The following is a 27,545-nucleotide window of genomic DNA, read 5'->3' as shown; positions in this document are numbered from 1 at the left end:
ATAATGTAACATTAATATACATGAAGAAAAGCTATAAAAATAGGGACTTCCCTGGTGGCTCAGTGGTTAAGACTCCGCACTCCCAATGCAGGGGGCCTGGGTTCGATCCCTGGTCCAGGAACTAGATCCCACATGCATGCCGCAACTAAGAGTTCGCATGCCGCAACTAAGGAGCAGGCAAGCCACAACTAAGGAGCCCGCCTGCCTCAACTAAGACCCAGTGCAACCAAAAAAAAAAGAAAGGAAAAAAAGCTATAAAAATAGACTTTGGACCCCATGTTCAGGTGTAGGAACCAGAAATCATCCTGAGAGGCTTTGTGGGAATGAAAAGAACAGGTGTAATTAGCCCATAGGCTGCATTCTCTTCCTCCATTCTTTACAAGTGAAAGGGCTTGGGATGTAGGTTGCTTTTGTGAGGAAACTGAAATTTGTTTAAAGCAGTTAGTTATTCTTGATATCATACCTGTGTTTAGTTTAGCTATGGAAGTAAAATTCCATTAAAATAAATTCCATTGTAAAGAAGGATTTGGTGTAACAGATGTTTCAAAGGAGAAAATGTTGTGTTGATTCTCTCATAATTCTGTATGACAATCCCACACAACAGGTTCTTGCTGTGGACAGACGGGCCATGTGACAGCCGCTCCACGCCAGAGGCGCCCGTGTGTGCAGCAGCGCCTGCCAGCTGGAAGGAAAGCTGTCCTTTGCGTCCTGGGGCCTTGTGGTCTTACGGCATCCGTCCCCACTTGAGCCGCTCCCCGGTCTTCACTTCTTGGCCACCCTCCAGGGGGAAGTAGCCAGGAGGGTGACCTCTGTTTTTGCAGAGTTAACTATAGGCAAAACTGAGTTTGAATCCTTTTTTATTTATAGCACCTCTAACCTGAGAATGTTACTTCTAGCAGTGTATTCAGGATTTTCTTTTTTATTGATTTAGAACATTTTCACACCCACAGAAGAGAGTCCAGTGAACACCCATATTCCCCTTACAGCACCAGCTGTTGACATCTTCTGCCTCCCTCTCTCTCCCCTGTCTCTTCTCTCTCTTCCCTTGTGTCAAACCCTCTTGACACTTCACCAACATAAACCAGCACTGCACACCTCGACTGATGCTAGGAGTTCACTAATACTCCCGAAAAGGCGGTGTGCTTCCCCACAGCCGCGGTACCCTGCGAGCGCCTGTGACGGCCGGCGCTCATTCAGTGCCATCCCAGTTGTGTGTGTGTCCCCCCAACTGCCAAAGTTCTTCACAGCTGTTCGTGAGTGGTTTTCAGCCCATGATCTAATCGGGTTTCACACGTGCCCCATCTGGGACAGTCCTCCCACCTTCCTGGCTTCTCCATGACACAGAATACTTGGCAGAGCGCAGAGGTGGTGTTGTGCCCAGCGGGTCTCTTTCTGAATTCTTGGGACTGGCTCCTCCTGATTAGGTTTGGGTCACACTTTTCTGGCACAAACCCCACAGAGTCTTGGAAGCCATCTGTGTGGCTCCTCTTGTTTCCTGGCAGCCTCTCCCCCAGGGGTGTGCCCTTGAGGACCATTGTCTCCACTGCAAAACGTGATTTTCTAAATTGATTGTTCCTTTTACATCGATGGGCTGGCATTCATCTGTGAAGAAGAGGTTTCCCCCTTTTCTCTTTCTCTTCCTCTGACCCCTGTCTTTGTTTTGAAAACATGATTATGGACTCATGGTGGTTGTGGGGGTTTTTGTTTGTTTGTTTGCTGTCCATTATCTTCTTTTTTTTTTATACTCATTGTCCCAGCTTTGGCCAGCTAGAGCGCTCTGTGTGTGTGTATTTGTAACATTTCATTTTGATAGAATTTTCAATTCACAGAAACATTGCAAGAAAAGAAAAGGCAGGGGTTCTCAAACATTCTGTTCTCAAGACTCCTTCAGTGTCTGAATGTCTAAAAATTTATCCAAGACCCCAAGCAGGTTTTCTTTATGTGGGTTTTATCTATCAATATTTACTATATAGAAATTAAAACTGAAACTTTTTTTTTTTTTTTGGCTGCGTTGGGTCTGTTGCTGTGTGCGGGCTTTCTCTAGTGGCGATCAGGGGCTACTCTTCATTGTGGTGCGCGGGATTCTCATTTCAGGGGCTTCTCTTGTTGTGGAGAATGGATTCTAGGGCACGTGGGCTCAGTAGTTGCAGCGCGCAGGCTCTAGAGCGCAGGCTCAGTAGTTCTGGCGCATGGGCTTAGTTGCTCCGCGGCATGTGGGATCTTCCCAGACCAGGGCTCGAATCCATGTCCCCTGCATTGGCAGGCGGATTCTTAACTGCTGAGCCACCAGTTTGGAGCCCCAAAACAGAAACTGTTTAAAGTATTTATTAACTCTTAAATTACTTTATATTAAAATAAATGTTAAAAAGTTAGTTCTCATTTAAAAAATGTTTATTTTCCACAACAAAAACATTTTAGTGAGAAGAGGGGTGTTCTCATCTTTGCAAATCTCTTCAGCGTCTGGCTTGATTTGAACACTGCTGGATTCTCACCTGGTTCTGCATTCAGTCTGTCAAATATGTTGTTTTGGTGAAGTTAGTGAAGAGTTAGTGAAGTCTTCGCACGAAGCTCGGAAAGGGAGAGTTAGTAGTCTTTTCAGCTACTCTTGGCTCTTCATTGATACCACACCAAAACCCAGCAGAGGAAAGGCTAATTGCCACGTGAAATCTGAAACCATGGCATCCATTGCTCTTCCTGACACCGACACCCATGTGTGATTCTGTAACACAGAGCATTAGGGAAGCACGGTTCACTGTTGTCACATTTCACGTATAATATCCTGTAATGTCACGTAACCTCTAGAAAAATCTCCTGTACACATGTGAGAGAATGAGTGAAGAGGGAAACAGAATCACAGTCGTATTAAAGCAGAGGGAAGCCGCCTCACAGAGCTGCTGGCGGGAACTGTCCACCCTTCACCTCAGATGCACACTCACTAGCTCTTTATGTTTTGTCCCGTTTGCTTTTTCATTCTCTCTCTCTGTGCCTGTTTTTGTGAGTCATTTGAGAATGGATTGTATATGTGCACCTTTAGCACTAAGCATTTCAGCGTTTGTGTCCTTAGAAGAGTAGTTCGAATGTTCCCTGAGGACATTTGGTTGTGTTTAGAGACATTTTTGGTTCTCACAACCAGTAGGGGAGGTGCTGCCGGCATCAAACAGTGAGAGGTCAGAGCAGTAGCGAGCACCCTGTGGTGCGCAGGCCGGCCCCCCAACAAAGACTTGTCCAGCCCAGAGCGGCAGCAGTGGAGGTGAGAAAGAAGGGTGTTCTTTCACGTGACCGTAGTACAGTAATCAAAAGTGGGAAAATTAACACTGATCCAACAGTAATGCCCCGTTTATATTCAGATTTTGGATATTGTCCCAATAATAACCTTTATAGCTTTTCTCAATATGTGTGCAAGGCTCACACGTTGCATTGTTGCTTTAGTCGCCTTTAATCTGAAATAGTTCCTCAGCCTTTCTTGACCTTGATGTTTTTATTTTTGGCTGTGTTGGGTCTTCGTTTCTATGCGAGGGCTTTCTCTAGTTGCGGCAAGCGGGGGGCCACTCTTCATCGCGGTGCGCGGGCCTCTCACTGTCGCGGCCTCTCTTGTTGCGGGGCACAGGCTCCAGACGCGCAGGCTCAGTAGCTGTGGCTCACGGGCCTAGTTGCTCTGCGGCATGTGGGATCTTCCCAGACCAGGGCTCGAACCCGTGTCCCCTGCATTGGCAGGCAGATTCTCAATCACTGCGCCACCAGGGAAGCCCAACCTTGATGTTTTTGAAGGGTGCGGGTCAGCTACTTGTAGCACGTGCCTCAGTTTTGTGTCATGCATTTTGGGCACGAATACCACAGAAAGAGTGTTTTCTTCTCAGCGCGTCATCTGTCATATCAGGAGGCATACCTGGTTTGTGTCGGTATCGGTGAAGTTCATGTTGATCTTTTGGTTAAGATGGCGTCCTCCAGGTCTCCACCATCATTATGGTTATAGTTACTGTTAATTATAGTAATAATAATTACCACGTTGGACTTCCCTGGTGGCGCAGTGGTTAAGAATCCGCCTGCCAGGGCTTCCCTGGTGGCGCAGTGGTTGAGAATCTGCCTGCCAATGCAGGGGACGCGGGCTCGAGCCCTGGTCTGGGAAGATCCCACATGCCGCGGAGCAGCTGGGCCCGTGAGCCACAGCTACTGAGCCTGCGCGTCTGGAGCCTGTGCTCCGCAACAAGAGAGGCCGTGATAGTGAGAGGCCCGCGCACCGCGATGAAGAGTGGCCCCCGCTTGCCGCAACTAGAGAAAGCCCTTGCACAGAAACGAAGACCCAACACAGCTAAAAATAAATAAATAATTAATTTAAAAAAAAAAAAAAAAAAAAGAATCCGCCTGCCAATGCAGGGGACACGGCTTCGAGCCCTGGTCCGGGAAGATCCCACATGCCACTGAGCCACTAAGCCCGTGCACCACAACCACTGAGCCTGCGCTCTAGAGCCCACGTGCCACAGTTACTGAAGCCCATGTGCCTAGAGCCCGTGCTCCGCAACAACAGAAGCCACTGCAATGAGAAGCCCGCGCACGGCAACAAAGAGTAACCCCCGCTCGCTGCAACTAGAGAAAGCCTGCGTGCAGCAACAAACACCCAACGCAGCCATAAATAAATGAATGAATCAATCAATCAATCTAGTAGGAAATTGTGGGGAGATACTTTAAATCTCTGTAATTTATTGAAGATAATTGTTTTGAAATTCAACCCATTTTATCAGAGCTGTAGATCTGATCATTAATTCTTTGATTTTCAAAAAATACTTTGCTATGTTTCCATAAACTTTAATATTCGGATAAATTTTTTTCCCTCTAGCTGTTCTCCACATTTCTTCTTCTATTTATCACTATACCTAAGCATTCTCCATAAAACTCAACTTATATAGTAACATCTTTTTTTTTACTGTTGTATGATAATTCTTCCATGTCTTTTCACTGAATTCCTTTAAAAGAAAAAATATACCTGAAAAATGAATAGAAAAAGGAGATAAGCAATAGGGATCAGTGAGACATGATGGAGCCGGCACGTGCTTCTTTTTGGCAGAGATCATGGGTAATTGTTGTGTTTTGTTTTTAATGATTTTCAAAATGGATAAAGATATTCTGGAAATGTAGCAGTGCCCCCCCCCTTATAATTAATTTATTTACTTTTTATTTTTATTTTTTGACTGCTTTGGGCCTTCGTTGCTGCGCGCGGGCTTTCTCTAGTTGCGGCAAATGGGGGCTGCTCTTTGTTGCGGTGCACGGGCTTCTCATTGTGGTGGCTTCTCTTGTTGCGGAGCATGGGCTCTAGGCGCCCGGGCTTCAGTAGTTGTGGCTCACGGGCTCTAGAGTGCAGGCTCAGTAATTGTGGCGCACGGGCTTAGTTGATCTGTGGCATGTGGGATCTTCCCGGACCAGGGCTCAAACCCGTGTCCCCTGCATTGGCAGGCAGATTCTTAACCACTGCACCACCAGGGAAGTCCAGGTTTCCAAAATGAGTAAGTGGGCCACAAATGTCCTAAAGCAATCAGTGGTTGTTTCTACTTTTTTCTTTTTCCAGCTTCAGCTTACAAGGATTCTGATTCTTTCTCTCAAATCATTTGAAAAAAGAAATGAAGTATACTGCAGAAATTCTAACTTAATAACAAGTTAATCAACTTTGAAGAGAGAAATAAAATCAAGCAATCTGGGTTGTTTAGTGTCTTATAAGAAAGCCAAATGATATTTGTCTCTCCATGGTCTCTTATTTCTGAATTATAGAGCCAGAGGAGAAGCTGACACTCCAGCAGCCCTGTGCCTGTCGTGCAGAAAGGTCTCGTTGTGTCATGGAACAGCAGAGGTCATTCTTCATCTTCTCTCCTTTCCACTGCAGGGCTACACCAAGTCCATTGATATTTGGTCTGTAGGCTGCATCCTGGCAGAGATGCTCTCCAACAGGCCCATCTTCCCGGGGAAGCATTACCTCGACCAGCTGAACCACATTCTGGGTAAGGTTTCTGAGCATTCTGGGGACCCACTGTGTACATCAGAGTACCCTCATGAAATTAAGAAGAGTTCCAGCAACTCTTCAACCTGTGATGGACATGAGCTTTTTTTTAATCTTCCTTGATTTAAAACATTAAGGACTTTGTAAAAAGCATTGGGAGGTAGTGAGAAGACATTGAATGTCAGTGCCCATTCCGCCCCACTTCTGATGGTGTGCAGTTGGTTTACCTTGGTCTTGATAATTAACAGCTTATTATTTTATCTGATAGGTATTCTTGGATCCCCATCCCAGGAAGACCTGAATTGTATAATAAATTTAAAAGCTAGAAACTATTTGCTTTCTCTTCCGCACAAAAATAAGGTGCCATGGAACAGGCTGTTCCCAAATGCTGACTCCAAAGGTAAATGTGATTTCATTGATTATTTTTCTTAGGCTTAGCTTTTATTTGTTTCTTTGTCTTATTCATTAAAGCAGTAGGTCACTAGTCTGTGGCTGTTGGATAATGCCTTATTTGGTGCTCACTCTTCATTGCTTTCTTCCCTCTTATTTAGGAGCGGTGGCCATAGGGTAAGGGAGTCTGGAGGTGACTGTTTAGTTTTCCACGTTTTAGTTTCTTTGCTACTTTTTAACTTGGATTAAGTTCAGTTTTTTTAAGGTCATCTTGTCATTTGATCATTTTGAAAGTCAGGTTTATCACAGAATAATTCACATAGAGTAAAATTCACCCTTTTTAGTTGTGCAAGTCTTTGAATTTTAACAAACGTATGCAGTACTGTAACTTCACCACAGTCAAGTTTTGGAGCATTCCCATCGTCCCCAAAAGTTGCCTCTTGCCCCTTCGTAGTCAGTTCCCTCGCCTAGTCCCTGGCAATCAACATCTGATCTGGTTCCTGTCCCTATGGCTTTACCTTTTCCAGAATGTCATAGAATTGCAATTATGTAATACGTAGCCTTTTATGTCTGGATTCTTCCACTCAGCAGAATGCATTTCAGATTTAGATTTATCTGTACTGGTGCCTATGGCAGTCTCCTCAACAAATGGTGCTGGAACAATTAGACATTTGTGTGCGAAAAATAAGTAACATGGACCTAAACAGAAGGACTAAAGCTATTAAGCTTTGAGAAAAAAACCAGAATAGAATCTTCATGGCCTTAGGTTGGGTGAAGATATCTTGGATATGTTCCAAGAGCATGTTCCATAAAATAGAAAGGTTATACATTCGATTTTAGTCTTTGATATCTTATAAGTTAATTTTGTTTAATAATTATATTATCCTTCATTCCTGCTTAACATGTACCTGGTAAATATATTAGGCAGCTATTTTTTTAACTTTATACTGTCATAAAAGTGTGGTAGGCAGAATAATGACCCCATGCCCAAAGATGTCCGTGTCCTAATTCCCGGAAACTGAATCCATGTTAGGTTACATGACAGAGAGGGGTAAGGTTACTCGTCAGCTAACTTTAAGGTGGGGAGATTAGCATGGGTTGTCCAGGTGAGCCTGGTGTCATCATAGGGGTCCTTAGAGTGGAAGGAAGAGGTCAGAGGAGGGAACCCGAGAACAGCTTGCTGACATGTTGGTGCAGTGATTTTACAATATTTACATCCAGTCTGCTGTTGACTGGATTTTAGCTTTTTCTAATATGTGTGTATGCATATATGTGTGTGTGTGTGTACATATATGTGTATTTTTTAACGTTAACAACGATTTACTTAGATGTTAAATTTGTTTTATGTGTTGACCTGAGCCAAGTTTCAGAAACACTTGGTTTAAAATTGAATTTCTTTTGGATATAAGAGGAACTGTCTTTTAAACTCTCTGATATAAAGGTAGTGTATGATTATGGTAGACAGTTTGGACGTATAGAAGTAAGTCAGAGAATAAGAAATAGTCTTAATTATCAGAATCCCAAAATAACCTTTAATGTTTGCTCTACCAAAGTGTGCACAGCTTCTACCTATTTAGTTATATAATGTATTCTAGTTGCAGAATTTTCAAAATTAGAACTTCCCATGCCTTGCACGTGTTACTGATTAGATTGGCTTGTGTGCTGTATCGTCCATCCCAAGCATGTTACCTACCTAGATCTGATTTCCTGAGTTGCCTTTTTTAAGAGGTGTGTACATAACAAAACTGTATAATTAAGACCTTACAAGAAACAGAACTCTTGGGCTTTTCTTCTGTTTGTTTCCTCACTCTTTTCTCTAGTTAGTCATAATTTGCATCAAATTATTTGAGGTTTTTTTTAGCTTATTTTCCTTAGGTTAAGGTCATGAACTTTGAGATTGGTTCTTTCAGATAATAATTAACCCCACTAAAATCCAGTTAAATTTGAATTGTAGGTATTGGGTGAATATAATGAAAAAGCGGGGAAGAACTATACATAGAATCAAGTGGAAAGATGGAGTTAAGTGCTGAAATGGGCATAAAGCATCATGTGTCCAGAGCACAGGCTTTGCAACCAGACTTCCCTGGTTCAGTCCACAGCCCAGCCACTTACCAGCTGAGCGTCCTTTGGACAAACTACTTAACCTCTCTGGGCCTCTGTTTTCCCATTTATAAAATATTAGTACCTGCATCACAGGGTTTTGTGAATGTCTATACTACTGGTATTGGTAGGACTAGGTTCTGAGATCTCAAGACAGAGTTTTTCATTTATATATCTTGGGTCCTTTCTATGTCTCTCTAGTTATAAAGAACGGGTACATAATGTTCCCTTGTGGGTGGCCTGTAGTGTCTTTCACAACCTCATGTTGGACATTGACGTTCACATCAGTTATCTGTTGCTGTGCAACAAACCCCTCCACAACTCCAGGCCTTCAGATCACCCCATATGATGCTGCACACCTGAAACTTAGAAACAGTTCAGTCAAACCAAACCAAACCATAACTAGGTTAATGTGGCACCTTGTGAAATGAGATACAGAAGAGGATCTTACTAAAATTGACCCTTATTACCAAAAATTTTAAAAACCCGACCAGCACATATTTGTTCCAAAGCCCACGGGGCTGGGTGCAGCTGGGCGGGTCTGCTCGGCTCGCCTCATGCTGCGTAGCCTAAGGGTGCCTCACAGCAGGCACAGCATCTAGCACCCCGTTGGCTCTTATCCTACAGTGGACCGGACTGGGCTTCTCATGCTGGCAACAGCATTCCAAAAGAACCAGAGCAGGAGCTGCAAGGTCTCTCCTGGCCGGGTCTCAGAAATGGACATTTCTGCCAGTCTGTTGGTCAGAGCACATCACAAGGTCAGGCCCGACTCAAGAGGGGGAGAAATGAATCCACCTCTTCGTGGGAGGAGCTGCAGAGCAATGGGGGCCATATTTATCTGCCACCAGGTTGCTTCTAGTTTCTTACTACAGCATTGGTAAATGTATTCATTTAATAAATAGATGGGTGTCTATTCTAAAGCCCTGGACATAGAACAGCAGTAAGACAGATTTAAGAACCTGCATGCAGGTAGCTAATAGTCTAGATTTGCATGAAAATCACAGGAAGAAATGAATGGAAGACCTCGGGGATCTCAAGAAATTAAAACTTTCAAGCTGAAACACTGGTGCTTTTAAGTCTGGTTAATAGTATTGGGTTGGCCAAAATGTTTGTTCAGATTTTTCCATAAGATCTTATGGGAAAACCCCAGTGAACTCAAATAGTTCACAGAAAAGGAAATGTAAATGTCTCTTAAATATAGGAAAAAGGGGGGCTTCCCTGGTGGCGCAGTGGTTGAGAATCTGCCTGCCAATGCAGGGGACACGGGTTCGAGCCCTGGTCTGGGAAGATCCCACATGCCGCGGAGCGACTAGGCCCGTGAGCCACAGTTGCTGAGCCTGCGCGTCTGGAGCCTGTGCTCCGCAACAAACGAGGCCGCGATAGTGAGAGGCCCGCGCACCGCGATGAAGAGTAGCCCCCACTTGCCGCAACTAGAGAAAGCCCTCGCACAGAAACGAAGACCCAACACAGCCAAAAATAAATAAATAATTTTAAAAAAAAATAGGAAAAGGGACTCATTGTTATTTATTATATGAGATACGAACATTGAAAGGTCAGTAATTCCATTTTTTTCCCACTCATCACAGTAGCAAGAATCACAGAGTTTGATAACCCACTGTGTGGTCAAGGCTGTGGGGAAGGGGTATCTTCTCAGAGGCAGCTGGTGGAGTGTGAATCCATGAAGTCTCTCTGAAAGGCAGCTTGGCAATTCTGTCACATGTCTTTTGTTCCAGCAATTCTGGGTATTGCTCTTTTGGGTTTGCCAACCAAATGGGGGGGAAGTGACATTTTAATTTGTTTTTCTTTAATTAAGAGTGAGGTTGAATATTTTTTCACATGTTTGTTGGAAATTTCTGACTGCTGAGTCCCTTGAACCAGTAGTATTGCAGATTTTTTTTCAAAGGAATCTAGCTTAGGATTCTCTCCAAAATTACTCCCATGAGGGGGAAGAAAAGATTATTCTTCAGCAGATGGTATTGGGCTAGTTGAATAGCTATTTGGAAGAAAATCAGTTTAAATCACTATTCACACATCAAAGTGAATTCCAAAACAATTGATGATCAAATACTTTTTTAAAAATCATACTATTAAAAACTAACAGGGACTTCCCTGGTGGTGCGGTGGTTGGGAGTCCGCCTGCCAGTGCGGGGGACATGGGTTCGAGCCCTGGTCCGGGAGGATCCCACATGCCGCGGAGTGACTAGGCCCGTGCGCCACAGCTACTGGGCCTGCGCTCTAGAGCCTGCGAGCCACAACCGCTGGGCCCATGTGCCGCAACTACTGGGGCTCGCAAGCTCTAGGACCTGTGCTCAGCAACAGCGAGAGGCCACCGCAATGGGAGGCCTGCGCACCGCAGCGAGGACTGGCTCCCGCTCACCACGGCTGGAGGGGGCCCGCGCACAGCAGCGAGGACCCAACGCAGCCAAAAATAAATAAATTTATTTAAAAAAAGAAAAAAAACTAACAATATTTAGAGCATTCAGTATTTTTCTGATCTCTGCGTGGGGGAAGAATATCTTCCTAAGCTTTAAAAACAAACCAGGATGGCGCAGTGGATAAGAATCTGCCTGCCAGTGCAGGGGACGCGGGTTCGATCCCTGGTCCGGGAAGATCCCACATGCCACGGAGCAACTAAGCCTGTGTGCTACAACTACTGAGGCTGCGCTCTAGAACCTGCATGCCGCAACTACTGAAGCCCACGCACCTAGAGCCCGTGTTCCACAACAAGAGAAGCCACCGCAAGGAGAAGCCTGCACACCGCAATGAAGAGTAGCCCCCACTCGCCACAACTAGAGAAAGCCAGTGCGTGGCAACGAAGACCCAACACAGCCAAAAATAAATAAATTAATTTTTAAAAAAAAAAAAAAACCAAGAAGACAAACATAAATGAAAGGTAGTAGATTTAAAAGTTTAAAATTTAAACTAGATTAGACCAGGTGTGGACAAATAGGTATAATTTGTTCTAGATTGAATAACATTTAAAGAATCCCTGTCCTGTTTTGTTGATGGCCACACACATGGTGGTTAGGTCCTGTGCTCTGTGATTGGCCTCCTGAGTGCAGACTTGTGACCTCACTTTTTCACATTTTCCTCATCTCAAAATTGGGACAAGTTTTACCCACCTCATAGGATAACTGGGAAGGTTGAGAGCTAAGAACATTAGGGAGGGTTAAGAACAGTAGTTCTTAATGTTAGACTTCTCGTTAATGTTATTAGTGTTTAAAGAGCAGAGAGAAATCTAAGACATCAGTGGATAAATACATGAGCAAAGGACAAGAACACACAACTTCCATGGAGAGGTACTGAGCCGAGGGTCACTGTGGGAGGAGCCAGTCGGGAGTTAGCAGTTGAGAGTTTAGTCTGGGCCATGTTAAATTGTTAGAAATGGCTTCCCTGGTGGCACAGTGGTTAAGAATCTGCCTGCCAATGCAGGAGACACGAGTTTGAGCCCTGCTCCGGGAAGATCCCACATGCCGCAGAGCAGCTAAGCTTGTGCGTCAAAACTACTGAGCCTGTGCTCTAGAGCCTGCGAGCCACAACTACTGAGCCTGCGTGCCACAACTACTGAAGCCCGCACGCCTAGAGCCTGTGCTCCGCAACAAGAGAAGCCACCACGGTGAGAAGCCCACACGCAGCAATGAAGACCCAACGCAGCCAAGAATAAATAAATAAATTTTTTTTAAAATTGTTAGAAACAACCTCAGCGCTAACTGTTCATTGTTCCTGGATCAGAGTCAACTGATACATCTACTCAAAGGAATATTATATCAAGTCCCTAAAAGTGATTTTTACAAAGTTTTTGTAGCATGGGAAAATACTAATGAGCAGTGTTGACTAAAGAAATAACACAGCCTTTGTTATGTATAATATCATCTCAACTGTGTGAAAGAAGATGCACAGGGAAATTCTACAAAACGTGTCCAGAGATGAGCAGTGGTTCCCACTGAGCGATGGGGCTGTGGGCGTGGGGTGAGTCATCACAGACTGGAGGGTCGGCTCTTTGAGGCCTTCTCCGTCCACTTCATGAGAACCCACTGGAACTGGCCTCAGCCCGAAGAAGGACTTCACCGGCTCTTGGAACCGACAGGCCCAGCAGGGCTTGGATTCCAGGCGTAGCCACTTTGACCAGAATCTGGACTTTGTCATTCAGCGTTGCCTTCCTCTGTTCCATCTTTCTTGTTAACCAGCCTCTTTTCTCGTGGTGACACGACGGCCACCAGCATCTCCAGGCTCACGCTGACCTGTTTCCTGATAGTTTTAGCCCAAGTGTGGGGCTGACGCTCACTGCCTCTGTGTCCACACCCTTGACAGTCATTGTGGCCAAGAGAACCTGGTGAATGTGGCCGAGCTGGTGTCACCGCTCCCACTGGCAAGCCTGAGAGCTCCTGCATGGCAAGTGCAGCTCCGTGTGGTTAGAGGGCAGGGGACACCGGTGCGCAAAGCCAGCAGACGGCTGTCAGCACGTGAAGAAAGATGAGGAATTCTGTTCTCTTGGTCCCACTTTTGTTTTTCGTTTTTTGTTTTTTGGGGGTTTTTTTTGGCCATGCCATGCAGCATGCGGGATTTTAGTTCCCCAACCAGGGGTCAAACTGGTACCTCCTGCAGTGGAAGTGCGGAGTATTAACCACTGGACTGCCAGGGAATTGCCCTATTTTTTGAAATTTTTTAAAATGCTGTTCTTGTGAGAAGTCTGTGTCCATTTCTCAGATAACCTGGTGTTTGAAAAGCCTCCAGACTTTATTACTGCTCCTGTAAATGCGTATACATACATATAAGTTCTCAATGGGATAATAAGCTGTATCCTATTTCATTACCTACAGAGAGTTTCTGTATACAGAGAGTGAGAGTCCTGAGCTGACAATAGATTTAGGAGTTTTTTTAACAGATGGCATTTGAAATCCTGGAAGAGGCTGGGGAGGTGAAGAGTGAGATGTATAAGGAGCTGGACAAGAATCTTCCCTGGGCAGTGTGGGAGGGATGGGGACTCTCGCAACCTGTAGAGGAGAGGGACACAGATAACGGCTTGTGAGAATGTGGCCGAGTTCAGCACCTCCACGTGGTACAGAGGTCTCCAGTTCAGGTCATGGGTGACCACATAAGAGGAGTGGGAACACGGAGACGGAAAGGACTGGGCCAGGTGAGGGCAGCAGGGGGAGCCACAGCAGGGAGGATTGACTTTGGGTGGGGAGAGGGTTCCCTCTTTCCACAGAAGGATGCATGTGGATCTGGTGGAGGAATGTCCAGGAAGGTCACCCCTGGGGATCTTGATTTTCTCAGAAGGATGTGCTGAGAGGAATGAGGGCCAGTGGGCAGGAAGGGCATGATCCACCCATGTGAGTGGAGAAGGGCTGACCAGGGCTTTCCCCGAGCTCTTGGGGACCATGATAAGATTAAAGATCTTGAGTTTTTGTGGCTCAGCAGTTCTTGGTAGTGTGCTCCTTAGACCTCTAAGGTCCCCAAGATCCTTCCAGGGGGTTGGTGAGGTGAAAACTCCTTTCATGACGACACTGAGGCATCCTGCACCCTGTCCCTTGTGCTGCCATCTGTGCTCAGTGCAGGGCGAGGCGGCAGTGCCAGCCTCCCAGCTAAAACCAGGGCAGCTGCGTGTGAGGTGCCCTTGGTGAAGCAGCACAGAGAACTCGCTTTGTTGTGTGCTGTCCTTTGTGCCAGTCTTTTTAGTGCTCCATGTGACAGCGTGGGATAAGTGCACGCAGAACACATCTGCCACGTACTGAGTGCAGTGGTTTCCTCAAAGGATAGTGCTGTGCAGTTGTTTGAATCGTGAGTTGAATTAGCTGCTTTTTAATAATTGATCCTCAGTAGTTTTCAAGATTAGGGCTCTGAGATCAGAAAGTTTGAGAAGCACTGTTGCAGTGGCACAGTCTACACAGGTGACCTTTTTCTCTGGCCCTGCTCAGAAATTCGAGCTGAGGATGGAAGTGACAGATGGCAACCTTGATCTGGGATCAGAGTGTTGCTGGGTAGGTGAGATGGCCCCAAAGCAGTGCTGCCAGCCGGGTGACCCGCCCCAGGACCTGGAAGGAGAAGTGACCGATGAGCTGGAAGGGTGGGGTCATGTTGCTGCACACCCCCCGGAGTTAGAGGGGAGGTGTGGGCTCATGGCCACCACCAGGGAGAGTCAGGATCGTGGTCGGATGTCATCCTGGCCTTGAAGGGGCTTCAGTCTTTTAGGGGAAATAAAATCTGCATCCAAGGAAGCATATGCACAGCCAGCGTGATTCATACGTCAGAGTGGTGCCAGCGGGATGCTGAGCATGTGGGAGGAGGGAGGCCGGGCTCTCTGACTGTGGGAGCAGCACCTGCCAGCTGCTTCCCATCTCCCCCCGCTCCCCTCCTGTAGCTGCGAGCAGTGCAGAAATAACGCTGCAGTCAAAGGAGACTGGAGAGCCAGTCAGTTTTCAAGTAGCAAAAAAAAAAAAGCTCTTTTCTTTTGAAATTGTTGCCTAGGATTGAACTTGAAGGAACTGAAAGGTCTGTTTTAGGAGTGCGTCAGCTGCAGAGCATCCAGTTGCCTTGGAGTGCATCCCTCCTTAATATCAACAAGACTTGGAACTTAAAAATAATGCTGTTAGACTCTTGACTGTGGCTGGGCCCTCGGCTTCTCCTGACATGGACGGAGGTTATCTGATCTCAAGGCAGTCCTTGGGGAAATGTCTGTGAGCTCTAGGGGAGGGGTGCGGGAGCGGGAAATGAGGTCGGTTTTAGTACCTGTGTTAGGCATGGTAGGGCTCTGAGGCCCAGCAGGTGTGTTCGCCCGTCATCCAGTTTGAAAATGTACTATTTGTAGAAATTCATTATGTGGGCTTTAAAAAAAAAGTACTGGTTTTCACACTTCACTTTATGGACATGAAAAAAGTCCTTTGTTGTGTGGAATTTCTCATCATGTCCAACACACAGTGTACCACATCGATGATCTCCTGATTGAAGGTGAGTAGGGGTGGTGTGCAGGGATGTGCACGTGGGGGCCCCGACCTCGGGCAGTGGGGCACCCCACCCACCTTCTCTCTCCCGACGACTTCCTGGCCAGCCGCCGGCTGCTCTCCATCGGGGAGCACATTTCCTAGTGACTACAGTGATTTTCCATCACCGTTCTTTATCCTAGAGCTTAGAGTCAGGTGCTCATTTGCAGATGGACAAGGTTGATAACCTAATAAGAAACTATCACCGTGAGTAACAAGGCTTCATTAAGTAGATGCCAGTGCTTTTGTTTTTGTTAGTGTCAATACAATTTCTAAAAATGTGTGTTCTAAATAATTACCTAGTAGTTTTTAGATTTATTTCTTGGAGCCCTTGGATTTCTCAGGGGTGTCTCAGGGCCGTGAGCACCACTGGTCTGAGCATTGTTAAATAAAAGGAGACAGTTTTAAAAGAAGCCCTCTTTGTTACCTCTTTACCAGAACAGTGATGTCTTTTCTAGCATGTATTCTCCCTCATTGAAACCTACTTCTGACACTAAATACAGGAAGTATTTTGTCACATGACCCTTAATCCTGGTCCCAGCCGCTGTCAGCCGTGCCCCGTGCCTGTCCTCGCGGCCTGAGGTGGTGCCTAGACACTCTGCAGAGGCCCCAGGGCAGGCTGCCCAATGGCCACCGCCTCCGGCTTGTTCCTGTTGGCCCTGCACTTGCTGCCTTGCTGCATTGTCGACATGAAAGAGGTGGTCAGGGCTGAACTGCCGGCCAGGTGGAGAGAATACTTGTAGTTTGGGGCCTTGGAGAAAGACGCCAGGCTGTAGAGCAGGCCAGGGGGTCTGTGCTTTACACATGCCTCTCAGCCAGGACCTGGAAGGAGGAGGCTGAAACCACATGGGAGGCAGTGACCATTGCAGAAGTGACTTTGGAGTTGACTTAAGAGCAGTACATACATAAAACCTCTGCTTTTGACCCTGCGAGCAGAGCCATGATTTAGGACAAGGCCAGGTTTTGGGAGCAGACTTGGGCTTGAATCCTGGGCACTATGTGGAGCCTTTGCTGAGCACATCACCTTCCTGAGTCTGGGTCTCTACTAGCAGGTGCTCAGACTCAAGCTCAGAGATGGAATAGGCACCCCTGGGTGGCGGGGGCTCCTTTAGCTCGGTTGTGTTGTGGGTCAGTGGACTTAAACAGGAAGACGAGAGAGTATTTCATTGACTGTTTCTTTGGCTTCTCACCTCTGCAAAACCTTTCTCTTTGTAGCTCTGGATTTACTGGACAAGATGTTGACGTTCAACCCTCATAAGAGGATTGAGGTGGAACAGGCTCTGGCCCACCCGTACCTGGAGCAGTACTACGACCCAAGTGACGAGGTGAGAGCCTGCACCCGCCCGGCTGAGTGGCCCTGCCGTCATGTGCCTGAGACTAGTGCTGTCCCCACAGCCTGAAACCCCTTCCTCTAGGTCCCCTGCATAGGGTGGGGCTGGGGAAGTGGAGGGGGAGGGGAGCACAGGCAGGGAAGGGATCCCAGGACTGTGGTCACGGCCTGTGGCAGGAAGAGACATGGAACCGCAGGGCCCGCCCTGAGGGTGGAGGGGAGGAGGGGACAGGTCAGCCAGGACAGTCCCACCAGAGCTTGGTGGCTTCGTGTCTGCCTCCCTATGTGCCTCCCTAGAGACACGAGAGCCTGTCGTGATGAGGAATGCTGGTCACAGAGGTGCGTGTGCGAGTCTCCAGTGCACACTGGGCATCCAGGTGAAGGTGCTGCATGTCGGGCATCTTCTGTCCAAAAGTCCCCGCTCCTTGGCTCTTTGGTTCCTCTGGGGGCTCACTTTTAACTTTGTTCTCTGGAGGATAATGAAGGAAAGTGCAGTAGGAACCAGAAATGTGGATCTTTCTAGTTGAGGCTCAAACGCATAGACAGTAAGCCTTCACACTCCTGTTTTTAAAAAAGGGAGAACCAAGAGGAGTGTGTTAAAGGGGAAATGGAAGAGGAAAGGAAAAACTAACTACAAAAATGAAAAGCAGTTACATGAAAAAGAGGAAATCAAACAGGAAGCATTTATCAGTCAGCTTCCCCTTCCACAGCCTTTCCCGGAAACAGTTGACGCGACCTCCATGGTACATAACAAGGCAGCAGCTGAGAACATGGGACCTGGGGCTCTTACTGCCCTGTGAGCTGGCGGTTTCCTAAGCCCCACGTCCTACTTTGAGGCTGGGGTGGTACCCCACACCCCAAGGGGGCCAGGCAGATTAGAAGGGTGGCATGTGTAGGGTCCCGTACGTCGAGCCCTCCTTCAGGGAGGGGAGCTGCTTGTTTTTCTCTTTTCCCCCTTTCAAGAGGCCAGGGCCTAGCGCAGAGTTTGGGGTGCACGTTTCCTTCCCCTTAATACCTGGTGTGAGGGTGACATGGATAAGGTCTGGGGTGCCTGGTAACAGCTGTATCGTCATCAGGTTCTGTAACATTGCATTCATTTGGGGGGGGGTACTTACAAATCAAAATATTAACTGACTAATTACATCTTTTATCATTGAGTATGCATGGAGGTTTTTTGATATGAATAGACAGTATTAGCTTTCTGGTTATTTATAGAGAGAGTATACTAAAAAAAGGCGAAAACTTGCAGAAAAAGACAAGAAAGATCACTTTGTAGTCTTGTTATGCAGTTATCATTATTAAAATTTTGGAGTGTTTCCTTCTCAGTCTTATATTTCTATATCTAAATTTTAAAAATAAAGTAGAATTCATTCTGTTTAACACAAATATGGGCATTTTGCCATGATTTTCACCTTGCTTGCGGCTTCATTTTTTAATGGCTCCATAATATTTCTTCATATAAAGATACCGTAATGTATATAATCAAATGCATTTATTCAAGTATTGAAGGTCTTGATTGTGTACACATACCACCACCAGCAGCAGCCCTCCCATCACAGCAGATTCCTGTGGCTGCCATGTGCATGCAGTGCCTGAAGACATTGGAGAATCATGTGGGGACGCTCCCTCTCACTGGTTCAGGGCTCTCGGGAGGTGCACTTCCGGGACTGGGGCGCAGCACAGGGCTGCTCATCACAGGTGCCAGTCCTGCCGTCTCAGTTCCAGAGCCTGAGCCGTGGTCTTTCTGTGGAGCAGTGAATGCCTGCCTCAACCACAACCACTTTTGTCTAAACGTTCTGTTTTCTTTTCAAGCCCATCGCCGAAGCACCATTCAAGTTTGACATGGAATTGGATGACTTGCCCAAGGAAAAGCTCAAAGAACTCATTTTTGAAGAGACCGCTAGATTCCAGCCAGGATACAGATCTTAAATTTCTCAGGTACCTGGAGCTTTACCATATAGTAAATCCTAGCAGAGGAGACAGGTAAAAAGTGTTTAAAAAGAGGAAACACAAATCTCAATTTTAGAGAACATACGGAACGGGAGAGAGAGTGGGGCTTGTTGTGTTAGAACTCTGTAGAAATGAGCAGTGAGATAAAGAATTATGACCAAGGGTTGAGGCACCTTCTGGGGAAATGTTTTGGACAGACCAGCCCGGGACAGCTGGATGGCCGGGCAGCGGGGTCTGCAGACAGGCGACCGAGGGGGCTCCGGGCAGGGTTACGAAGTCGGGGGGGTTCTGCAGCGGTGGGCATTGGGGGTTCTCAGCTGGATCTTAAGTCCATTCTCTCCCGCCTGGGCCTTTTTATTTATTTTCACATACTGGGGTCAGGCTAAGGGTTGGTCTGAGGTTGCCTGTGTTGGGCAGCGTCCAGGCTTGAGATCAGAAGCTGCTTGAGGTATTTCACACAGAGGGTGTGTTATCAGTCAAGAGGCTGTGGAAGGGCTGGAGAGCAAGAGGGGGGTGGTGGGGCTTCCTGCAGACGGGGGTATGCAGGAGCTGAGGGGAAGCGATGTGGTCAGCAGGCCAGGAGGGTGCCGGGCCCCTGCCGGAACTGCAGCTGTTAGAGCATCACCATTGCTGAGGAGGGTCAGGAGCCCGACTGCCACTGACCCAGGGACCTCAGGGACCTGAGTCACCGCCACCCTCCAGTACCTCTGAAACCCAGGACCACCCCTCCTGAAGAGCCACGTGTCACTAGAGGCAGAAGAAGGAAGGCTTTTCCTCTCAGTGCCTGCCACTGGCAGTCCCACCAGAAGCAGCTGCCAGGGACAGGCAGCGGTGCTAAGGCAGGGTCCCAGCCCCAGAGCTCAGAGCAGGGGACAGGGAAGGGCAGAAGGAGGACCACAAGCAGATGCGATCAGCTCACCTACTCACAGAGCCACCAGGGCTGGACTGGGGCAGAGGAGAGGGTGGGAGAGGAGCTTCCAGACCCGGGGATCAGACTGGGGTGTGGTCGGGAGAAGCAGTGACTGCAGGGGAGTGAGGGGAGCAGAGCCCGAAAGACCCCGATTACCTAACCAAGCAAGGGAGGGGGACTGGCAGGCCCTTGCTGGGACACACTGGAGGGCAGACTCCAAGCCCGAGCACATGTGCCCCCAGCAGCCAACCTTCAGGAAGTGTCTGAGCAGGAAAGGGAGATGCCGCAGGGGACAGGGAGGCCAGTCCAGTGGGGTTGGAAGCGTTCGTCCGTCCACACCTCACATCGGGACAATTTCTTGAAGAATTTGTTGCACACAAGGCACTGCGCGGTCATTCACTGACAGAAGGAAACTGGCCCCTGGGACCCAGCCGTTTTCACCCCTTCCTGGCCTCTCTGCCTGCATTCACGGTGGAGGGATTGTCTCTGCCAGGGGCCTGCTCTCCCGTCCCCGTGTCCGTGCCAGGTCGGCCTGGCTGCGTTGGGTGAATAAGCTTTTGTTTGGCTCTTTACAGATTAGGCCACTGACACCTGGCCTGGAAGGTCGAGCTGAGCAACTTTCTGCACGGTCCCTTCCATGGGTTGCTTTCCTGTGTGTTCGTGGCCCCTGATTTCCCTGCCTTCTGGTTTCAGGGCATACATGCTGTGTGCTCACCCCAGTGAGCAGAACAGACAGGACTGAACATGACCCCCGAGGAGCACGTGGCCTGAGAGGGGAGAAAGACACAGACCATCATGCACATCTTTGGTGTAGAACATCTGGGGGTGATGGAGCTATCAGTTTGTCATTGTTCATTTAATCCCCGTCATGTACTTCTTAGTGCCAGGTAGGAGGGAACGGATGGGTAAGACCCAGGCTTTGCTTTCTAGCAGCCTGATGGCAGGACCCGGGGAGTCAGGCCCAGCATCGTGGTGCTGCACCAGGGGAGGGTTCGGCCCCAAAGATGCAGAGCGCCAGGAGGGGGCGCCCCACTGTTGGGGAGGGGCCCGCCTCTCCTCACAGGTGGTCTTAGGTCCTGAAGTGTCAGGGCAGCTGACACTGGGCAGTCTGGGTGGCGGGACCTCAGCAGGGACTCGTGGGGTGGCTGGTCAGGCAGCAGGCATAGGGGAGCGTGACAGTGACCAGGGTCCTGGGCCGCAGGACAAGGCTGCTGACTGGATGCCTACTGGAGGCCATTAGCACACAGGGACCGAGCCCACCCGGGGCCCACCCCAGCTCTGAGTATCCAGGGCTGGGGCCTGTCACCAGTGGAGGCGGTGGCTGGGGGGTTGTTTTGTGTTTAGTTCACTTCCTCCAGGCACACAGAAGGCACAGAATGTGCTTGTAGCCTGATTTTTTTCCCAAACGTTTTTTAAATGACAATTTTCACCTATTCTGAGAAGTTGAGGGTTTTACAGTAGACACCCATATTCCCACCACCCCGATCCTATGATTAACGCTTCATTATACTTTCTTTGCCTTCTCACGTATCTGTCCATCCATTCCTCCATCTACCCATCAATCCATCTTGTTTTTTTCTGTGCATTTTAAAGGAAATTTCCAACATCTAGACTGACTTATAATTTAGTCATCTAGAATAGAAAAGTGAGTGCAGAGGAGGGTGGGGCGGGGGCGTAGTTAAGCTCTGGGCCAGGTTCTTTCACAGACATTGCCTTTTGATGATCACAGCAGCGTTCTCTGAAGTCAGCACACAGCCCAGGTCTACGACTGACGAAACTGAAAGAGTGTGTTTAAGCATTTTGCTCAAGATTATACATCGGTGGCAAAACTAGGCAGAGAGTCCAGGTCCTTTAGACTCAGAAATCTTTTTTCACCTAGATTTGCTCCCCAGGGAGATGGAGGGACCGTGGGTGTGAGTTCCCAGCCTGCAGCGAGGGCAGAACTGCGCAAAGGAGAGCCTGGAGGTGACAGTGCTGTGACACACGGGGCCGCCTGGGAAACGTGCTCGCACAGCTATGGGGGCTTCGCTGGAGGGGACAGCAGGGACCGCTTCAAAGGAGACCCTAGGTGTCCCCTGCTCGCTGATGTTCTTAGTGGCGGCTCTGAGTGATTGTAAAGGGTCAAAGTATGTTCATTATATTTTGTTTAAGGGGCTCTATTTTAGAAATGTTTTCACTGGAAAGGTAAAAAGGTGTAAGTGGTTAATACGTTGTGACAAGTCTCTGATTCCTCCGGCCTCAGGTCAGCCTCATCCTTACAGACCATCTCCTTACCTGCTTCCCCGAGAAGCTGGGGAAGAGGAGGTGGTGCCTGCCTTTCTTCCTCCTCCGCCCGTCACTGGACTTTCTCGGGGGGTGGGGGGGGACTGATTACTAGGGGCATTAACCTCTTGTTTCCCTTTGGTTTCATTAAAGATAAAAGCATTTAGGGCAGTTTTAGTTTTCTGCCAGCTGCTAGGTGTGGCTGCAGTTCATGGTGGTACGCCTCTAGGAGGAGGGTCACGTCTTGTCCCCGAGCCCGTCTCCCTGAGCAGCAGACAAAGACTATCCACCTGGCAGTGCCTGTGAGCCAGGTGACACCTGCCGGTGGGCGTTTAACAGGCCACATCTCCAGGGGAAGGAAGGTCTGCTTTGCTCGCATCCTGACACACTCGATTACCCTCCCGCTGTCTCCACGTGGCTTCGTTGTGAGACAGAGAATGTGCACCTCTCCTCCCCAGGATGGTCCTCGGGGTGGAGGGAATTCCCGTGTCCACCCCCGCCCCACCCCCAGCCGTCTGTGCTCACAGCTGAGAACTGCTAGTCTGTAAACGGGTGGAGTGGATTTAACCCAGAATATAATTTCCTCAAGTAAAATAGAGATGTTAGGAGAGTGATGGGGGACCTCGGGGGCCTCCTGAGGGATCCTCGGGCATCTGCAGGGCCGGGGGGCCTGGCGGGACAGCAGCCATTGGGTCCCCTCCTGCCCTTCCCGGGTCCAGGCCCACCAGCTTCACGCTTCCTACCAGCACTTGGTTGTGCTTGTTGTGCTTAGTCACAGAAAACTTGAGCATTAAAAACAACACACTTTCTGCCTCCTGTGTGGTTGATTCTGACCTCCCTGCTCATCCAGAGAGAGAGACGTGCTGAGAAGAGGAGGCAGAAGCGTTTTCCACTTCACACATGTGTTTACAAAGATTCTCAGACTGTGGTTTGGACCGTTGGTTAATAAATGGCATCTGGGGAATACTGACGCTGGCCTGGCTGTGAGCGAGCGTGCGTGTCTCCCCCTGAGTGTTCTGGAAACATCCTCTGTGAACGTCTGAGAGGAGGTGCCCGGGCCGGGGTGGGGGTGGGTGGAGGCAAGCCCACCCTTGAGGAGCCTCGGGTGTGACTCATGCCACGTGGTTCTGATGGAAATGACCTTTTCTGCAGGAGTGTTTTTCCTTTGCTTTTTCACTCTTCCGTTTTCCTAGCACTGCTGCTGCTGCCGCCTTTCCCACGTGGTTCACCCTTAGCTCACAGTCGGTCTGTCTGTTTCCCAACAGGACACGGGCTCCGAGGACGGGCCACGCGCAGGCATCGCTGTTCTTCCTCCCAGCTCCTGACCCCGGGCCCGTCTCCAGCCTGTCTCGGCGTGTCCACCTGACTCCTTTGAGCCGTTCGGAGGGGCAGTTTCTGGTAGTTGTGGCTTTTATGCTTTCAAAGAATTCCTTCAGTCCAGAGAACTGTTCCTGGCACCCCTGTGTGTGTCGCCCTCCGGTGACCTGTGGCAGTACGTACTTCAGGGCACCTACTACTCACCTTGCTTTAGTCACTAATCGCCTTCTGATTTGAAAGATGCTGTGGTTCCACCCTCCCTAGTCCTCCCTCCCGATGCCCTGCTGACCCCGCCGTCACCGTCGGTCACTGCGTCTCACCTTCCGGGAGGGCGGCCGCTCCTTGGGCACTTTAAGGCAGTGACGGCCCCTCTTTGCACTCCTCTCCCACCCTGCTGGGGCCCCTGCAGCTCGTGCTCCCGCCCCTGGACCCTGTGGGTGCTCGTCAGCACCTCTCCTCGTGTCATGTTAATCCCTAGCAGATGTGAGGTATATGTACTGCTTGCCCAGCTTTTAGAAAATTCAGTCCTTTTTCTAAATAAAAGGAAGAAGTCCTGCATCGGGCAGTTCCACCTGTACCATTTACAGGGGCACAACACTTGCCAAAATGTGTTATATGCAGTTCTGGGTGTTTGTAAGACTTATGCAAAAAGACGTAAAGTGGCAGCTTCTCTCGGGATTTGGTGAGAGGTGCGCGAGGTCATGCAGGCTGCCCAGTTGGCGTGGGGCTGAGCTCCACGCCCAGTGGGCACAGGTGCCACGGGCACTGTGGCCATGCTCGACGCCTGAGGGTCTAGCGGAGAGGAACACTGCATCTTTCAATGAGAAAGTGTACACTTCCTTTTCCTCCTACAGCATGTCAGCATCTCAAGTTCATTTTCAACCTACGATATAACAGTTTGTAATAAAGCCTCCGTGAGCTCATGACTGGAGCACTGTTCTGTCGTCAAGTGCTCGCTCACGTCTCTGACATCACCGAGCTCAGGCCGTCAGGAGCAGCTAGCACTAGGTCCTGCGTGCGTGGAGCCCTAGCCCCTGCCCTCCTGAGCCCTCTAGTGTTTGTTCCCGCCGCCGCACCCTGTGGTGTGGACTCGGTGTTCTGTCCCGGTGCGGTGCCTCCTCTTGACTCCCCCACTGCTCTCTGTGGTGAGAAATCTGCCTTGTTCAGTAATTACTGTACCCTCGCATGACTGTTACAGCTTTCTGTGCGGAGATGACTGTCCAAGTGCCACATGCCTATGATTGAAACAAAAAATCTATTGTTACCTCTGAGTTGTGTTCCACGGAAAATGCTATCCAGCAGATCACTTAGGAAAAATAATTCTATTTTTAGCTTTTCATTTCTCAGCTGTCCTTTTTTTCTTGTTTGATTTTTGACAGCAATGGAGAATGGGTTATATAAAGACTGCCTGCTAATATGAACAGCAATGCACTTGTAATTCATGAAAATAAATGTACATCTTCTATCTTCATATTCATGTTAAGATTCGGTGTTGATTTCCTCTGGATTAGCGGGTCCAAATGGACCGTCAGGCTCAGTCTGTGCTTTAGAACAGAAAGGCTTGCAGGCCTCCCCTTCCCACCGGGCACTGCCTGAACACTTTGCTTTACGTCAGGTGATTTAGAAAGGATTTCTGGAGGGTTCTTTTTTCCTTCCACACAGCAGAGAATCAATTCTGACATGTTTGTTTCTTCAGATCATAGGTCTGCAGTGTTCTGTCAGGCTCTGATGAAGCCGCCCAGATGTCTCAGGTTGGATTCTCTGATTCTTTCTAAAGAGGGCTGGCCTGTGTCCCAGTTGAGTGCTGGGAAGGGCTCCACCCCCACCCCCCAGCCCAGCGTGCTGGTGATCACACCTCACGGGCCAGAGCAGGTGGCTGACTCATCCTCAGAAATCAAAACTATGTCTAGGTTTTTGCCCTGAGATACGTGATTTTCACCTCCATGGACAGAGCTGCCTTGTGAAGGTCCACACAGCATTGAAAAGATACAGAGATTTGACTGTTCCTCGATACATTTTTAAAGGAGCATTGATAGTTTTATTGCTCTTGTTTCTTTGTACTTTTTAAATGGAATGTTAGCAGTATTATGAGGTTAACCTGCAGTCCTCTAACTAGAAAGAAAGCCATAGCCTTGGTTACTAATCCCTGGGGACTCTAGGCTCTTTCCCCTCCCCCTCACTGGTACCATGGAGTCAGATGGGCATGAAACCACTAACTGCGTCCTAGAGTCCCTGTAGCCACAGGTTGTGTGCTTTTTACTAATCATGCCAAACTTGGTTTAACAGGTCAGGGAATTATCTTAACCAAGGTACCTGTGAAAAGTACTAGCTGTTAGGTGTGAAAGACTCATCATTTGGATCTTTCATCTCTAAAAATGTACAGGTTAGGTCATCTAAATTCATGCTGGTGATCCCGAACGCCTCCATTACTGCTCCGCGCAGATAAGTTTCAGACTGATGGCTTTTTTGGTGTCTAAAATGTAAGCAAAAAATTCCTGTCGAAACATTCCAGTCCTTTCACTTAGTATGAAACAAAATACCTAGCAAGCCAGCGGGATGGACTTGAGAGAACTCAGAACAACTGTGCAGATACAGCCTTCAAAGCTGGTAGAGACACGCAGACCGTGGACGTGAGGGTAGAAGATCACTGCGTTGGTGCGCGGTGTGTTCACGTGACTCCTGCTACTGCAGGCACAGCGACGGGTGTGGCGGGGCCACAGTGGTTGGTGGCTGTCCCTGAGGCAGACAGGTGTACTGCCTACGACAAGCCGAGTACCAGTCACGCGCAGACCATTCAGAGGAGACTGACCTTTATTTGCTTACGTGTTAATACAGTTTTTAAATTGGTAATTTTTCTATAGTATGGTAATAGTATGTTAATACACATACATATGCACACATGCTTTGGGTCCTTCCATAATACTTTTATATTTGTAAATCAATGTTTTGGAGCAATCCCAAGTTTAAGGGAAATATTTTTGTAAATGTAGTGGTTTTGAAAATCTGAGCAGTCCTTTTGCTTATACGTTTTAAAGCATTTGTGCTTTAAAATTGTCGTGCTGGTGTTTGAAATATGATCCTCCTAGTACAGATGAGAGGCGTGTTCCACCAGAGGAAAAACGCCGTCTCCCTCACTGTGGCCGGCTTGGCATCATGGGTCAGAGACGGGAAATCCAGAGGGATACTGTAGGCTTGCACCAGCTTCCCTGAAGCCTGTGGCCTTTTCTGTGCTGTTTATCCATGTAGAGCACTCAAGATCTGAAACTGCTTTGTTATCTGCTTTGTACTGTTGGTGCCTTCTTGGTATTGTACCCCAAAACTCTGCATAGATTATTTAGTATAATGGTAAGTTAAAAACAAATGTTAAAGGAAGATTTTATTAAGAATCTGAATGTTTATTCATTATATTGTTACAACTTAACATTTATTTGTGGTATTTGTGATTTGGTTAATCTGTATAAAAATTGTAAGTAGAAAGGTTTATATTTCATCTTAATTCTTTTGATGTTGTAAACGTACTTTTTAAAAGATGGATTATTTGACTGTTTATGGCACCTAACTTGTAAAAAAACAAAAACTACAAAAAAATTAGAATCATTAAATTGTGTCCGTGTTACCAAAATAACATAGTACTGTGCATGTCTAGTTTAACTGGAATTTCATACATGAAGATATGGAGTCACCTGGTCCTTTATTACGTTTCCCAAGCAAGTGCGTCTTCTGGTTTGACTTTGCTCGTAGTACATGGTGGTAGTACCGTCAGCTGGTGCTCTGGAGGCACTGGAAATCCTAGTGTCCAGCGGGCTGTCCAGAGTGGTCTTCAGACCTTTGGCCGTAGGGGGAGAAGGCGGTGCCACGCGCATCTCCTCTCATCTCCCTGAACTTCAGCGACCCCGCTGCTGGGCAGGTGTCACTGGCCGCCTCTTTTCAGACCAAGAAATCATGACCACGGGAGGGACTGTTGGACATTTGGTTCCTGTCACTGTTGGGCATCATGCAGTGGCTTATTTATGAGAAAAGATACCAGCAGTGTCCACGGTGAGACAGCAGGAGCTCGGCTCTGGGCCTCGGACCCGCAGCTGCACCGTGGAGCCGGCACGCTCGCCTTGAGCACGGTGAAGGTTATATACAGATACTTCAAGTGCCTGGCGTAGTACCTCCAAGCAAGTGGTAAATCTTCCTAAATGCTTTTTTATTTCTTTAAGTTTTGTTGTGAGGCAGCACGACAGTGTCTGCTAAGCAAACTATTTTCTGTTCATCTGAGAGGAAAACTGCCCCAAACATTCTTCGGGCAAATGAGCAGATCCCGCCTGAACTGGG

The 27,545-nt window shown here is 48.1% G+C and overlaps 1 protein-coding gene across 1 annotated transcript in view; it reads left to right on the top strand.

The window, feature by feature from the left end:
• Positions 1-26,796, top strand: part of MAPK1 (mitogen-activated protein kinase 1) — a 95,141-nt gene extending 68,345 nt beyond the window's left edge. Inside the window, exons 5-9 of the mRNA XM_061168967.1 lie at positions 5,873-5,987; positions 6,255-6,386; positions 16,672-16,781; positions 18,599-18,724; positions 23,174-26,796. Of these exons, the coding sequence (XP_061024950.1) occupies positions 5,873-5,987; positions 6,255-6,386; positions 16,672-16,781; positions 18,599-18,715 (474 nt within the window). The 3' untranslated portion in view covers positions 18,716-18,724; positions 23,174-26,796. The remainder of the gene's footprint in view (positions 1-5,872; positions 5,988-6,254; positions 6,387-16,671; positions 16,782-18,598; positions 18,725-23,173) is intronic.
• The last annotated feature ends 749 nt before the right edge of the window (positions 26,797-27,545 follow it).

The sequence above is a fragment of the Eubalaena glacialis genome, chromosome 15 (genome assembly GCF_028564815.1).
Source record: "Eubalaena glacialis isolate mEubGla1 chromosome 15, mEubGla1.1.hap2.+ XY, whole genome shotgun sequence".
Taxonomy (NCBI): domain Eukaryota; kingdom Metazoa; phylum Chordata; class Mammalia; order Artiodactyla; family Balaenidae; genus Eubalaena; species Eubalaena glacialis.
Note: the sequence above shows the minus strand (reverse complement) of the source record. Positions and strands in the feature narration are given on the sequence as shown.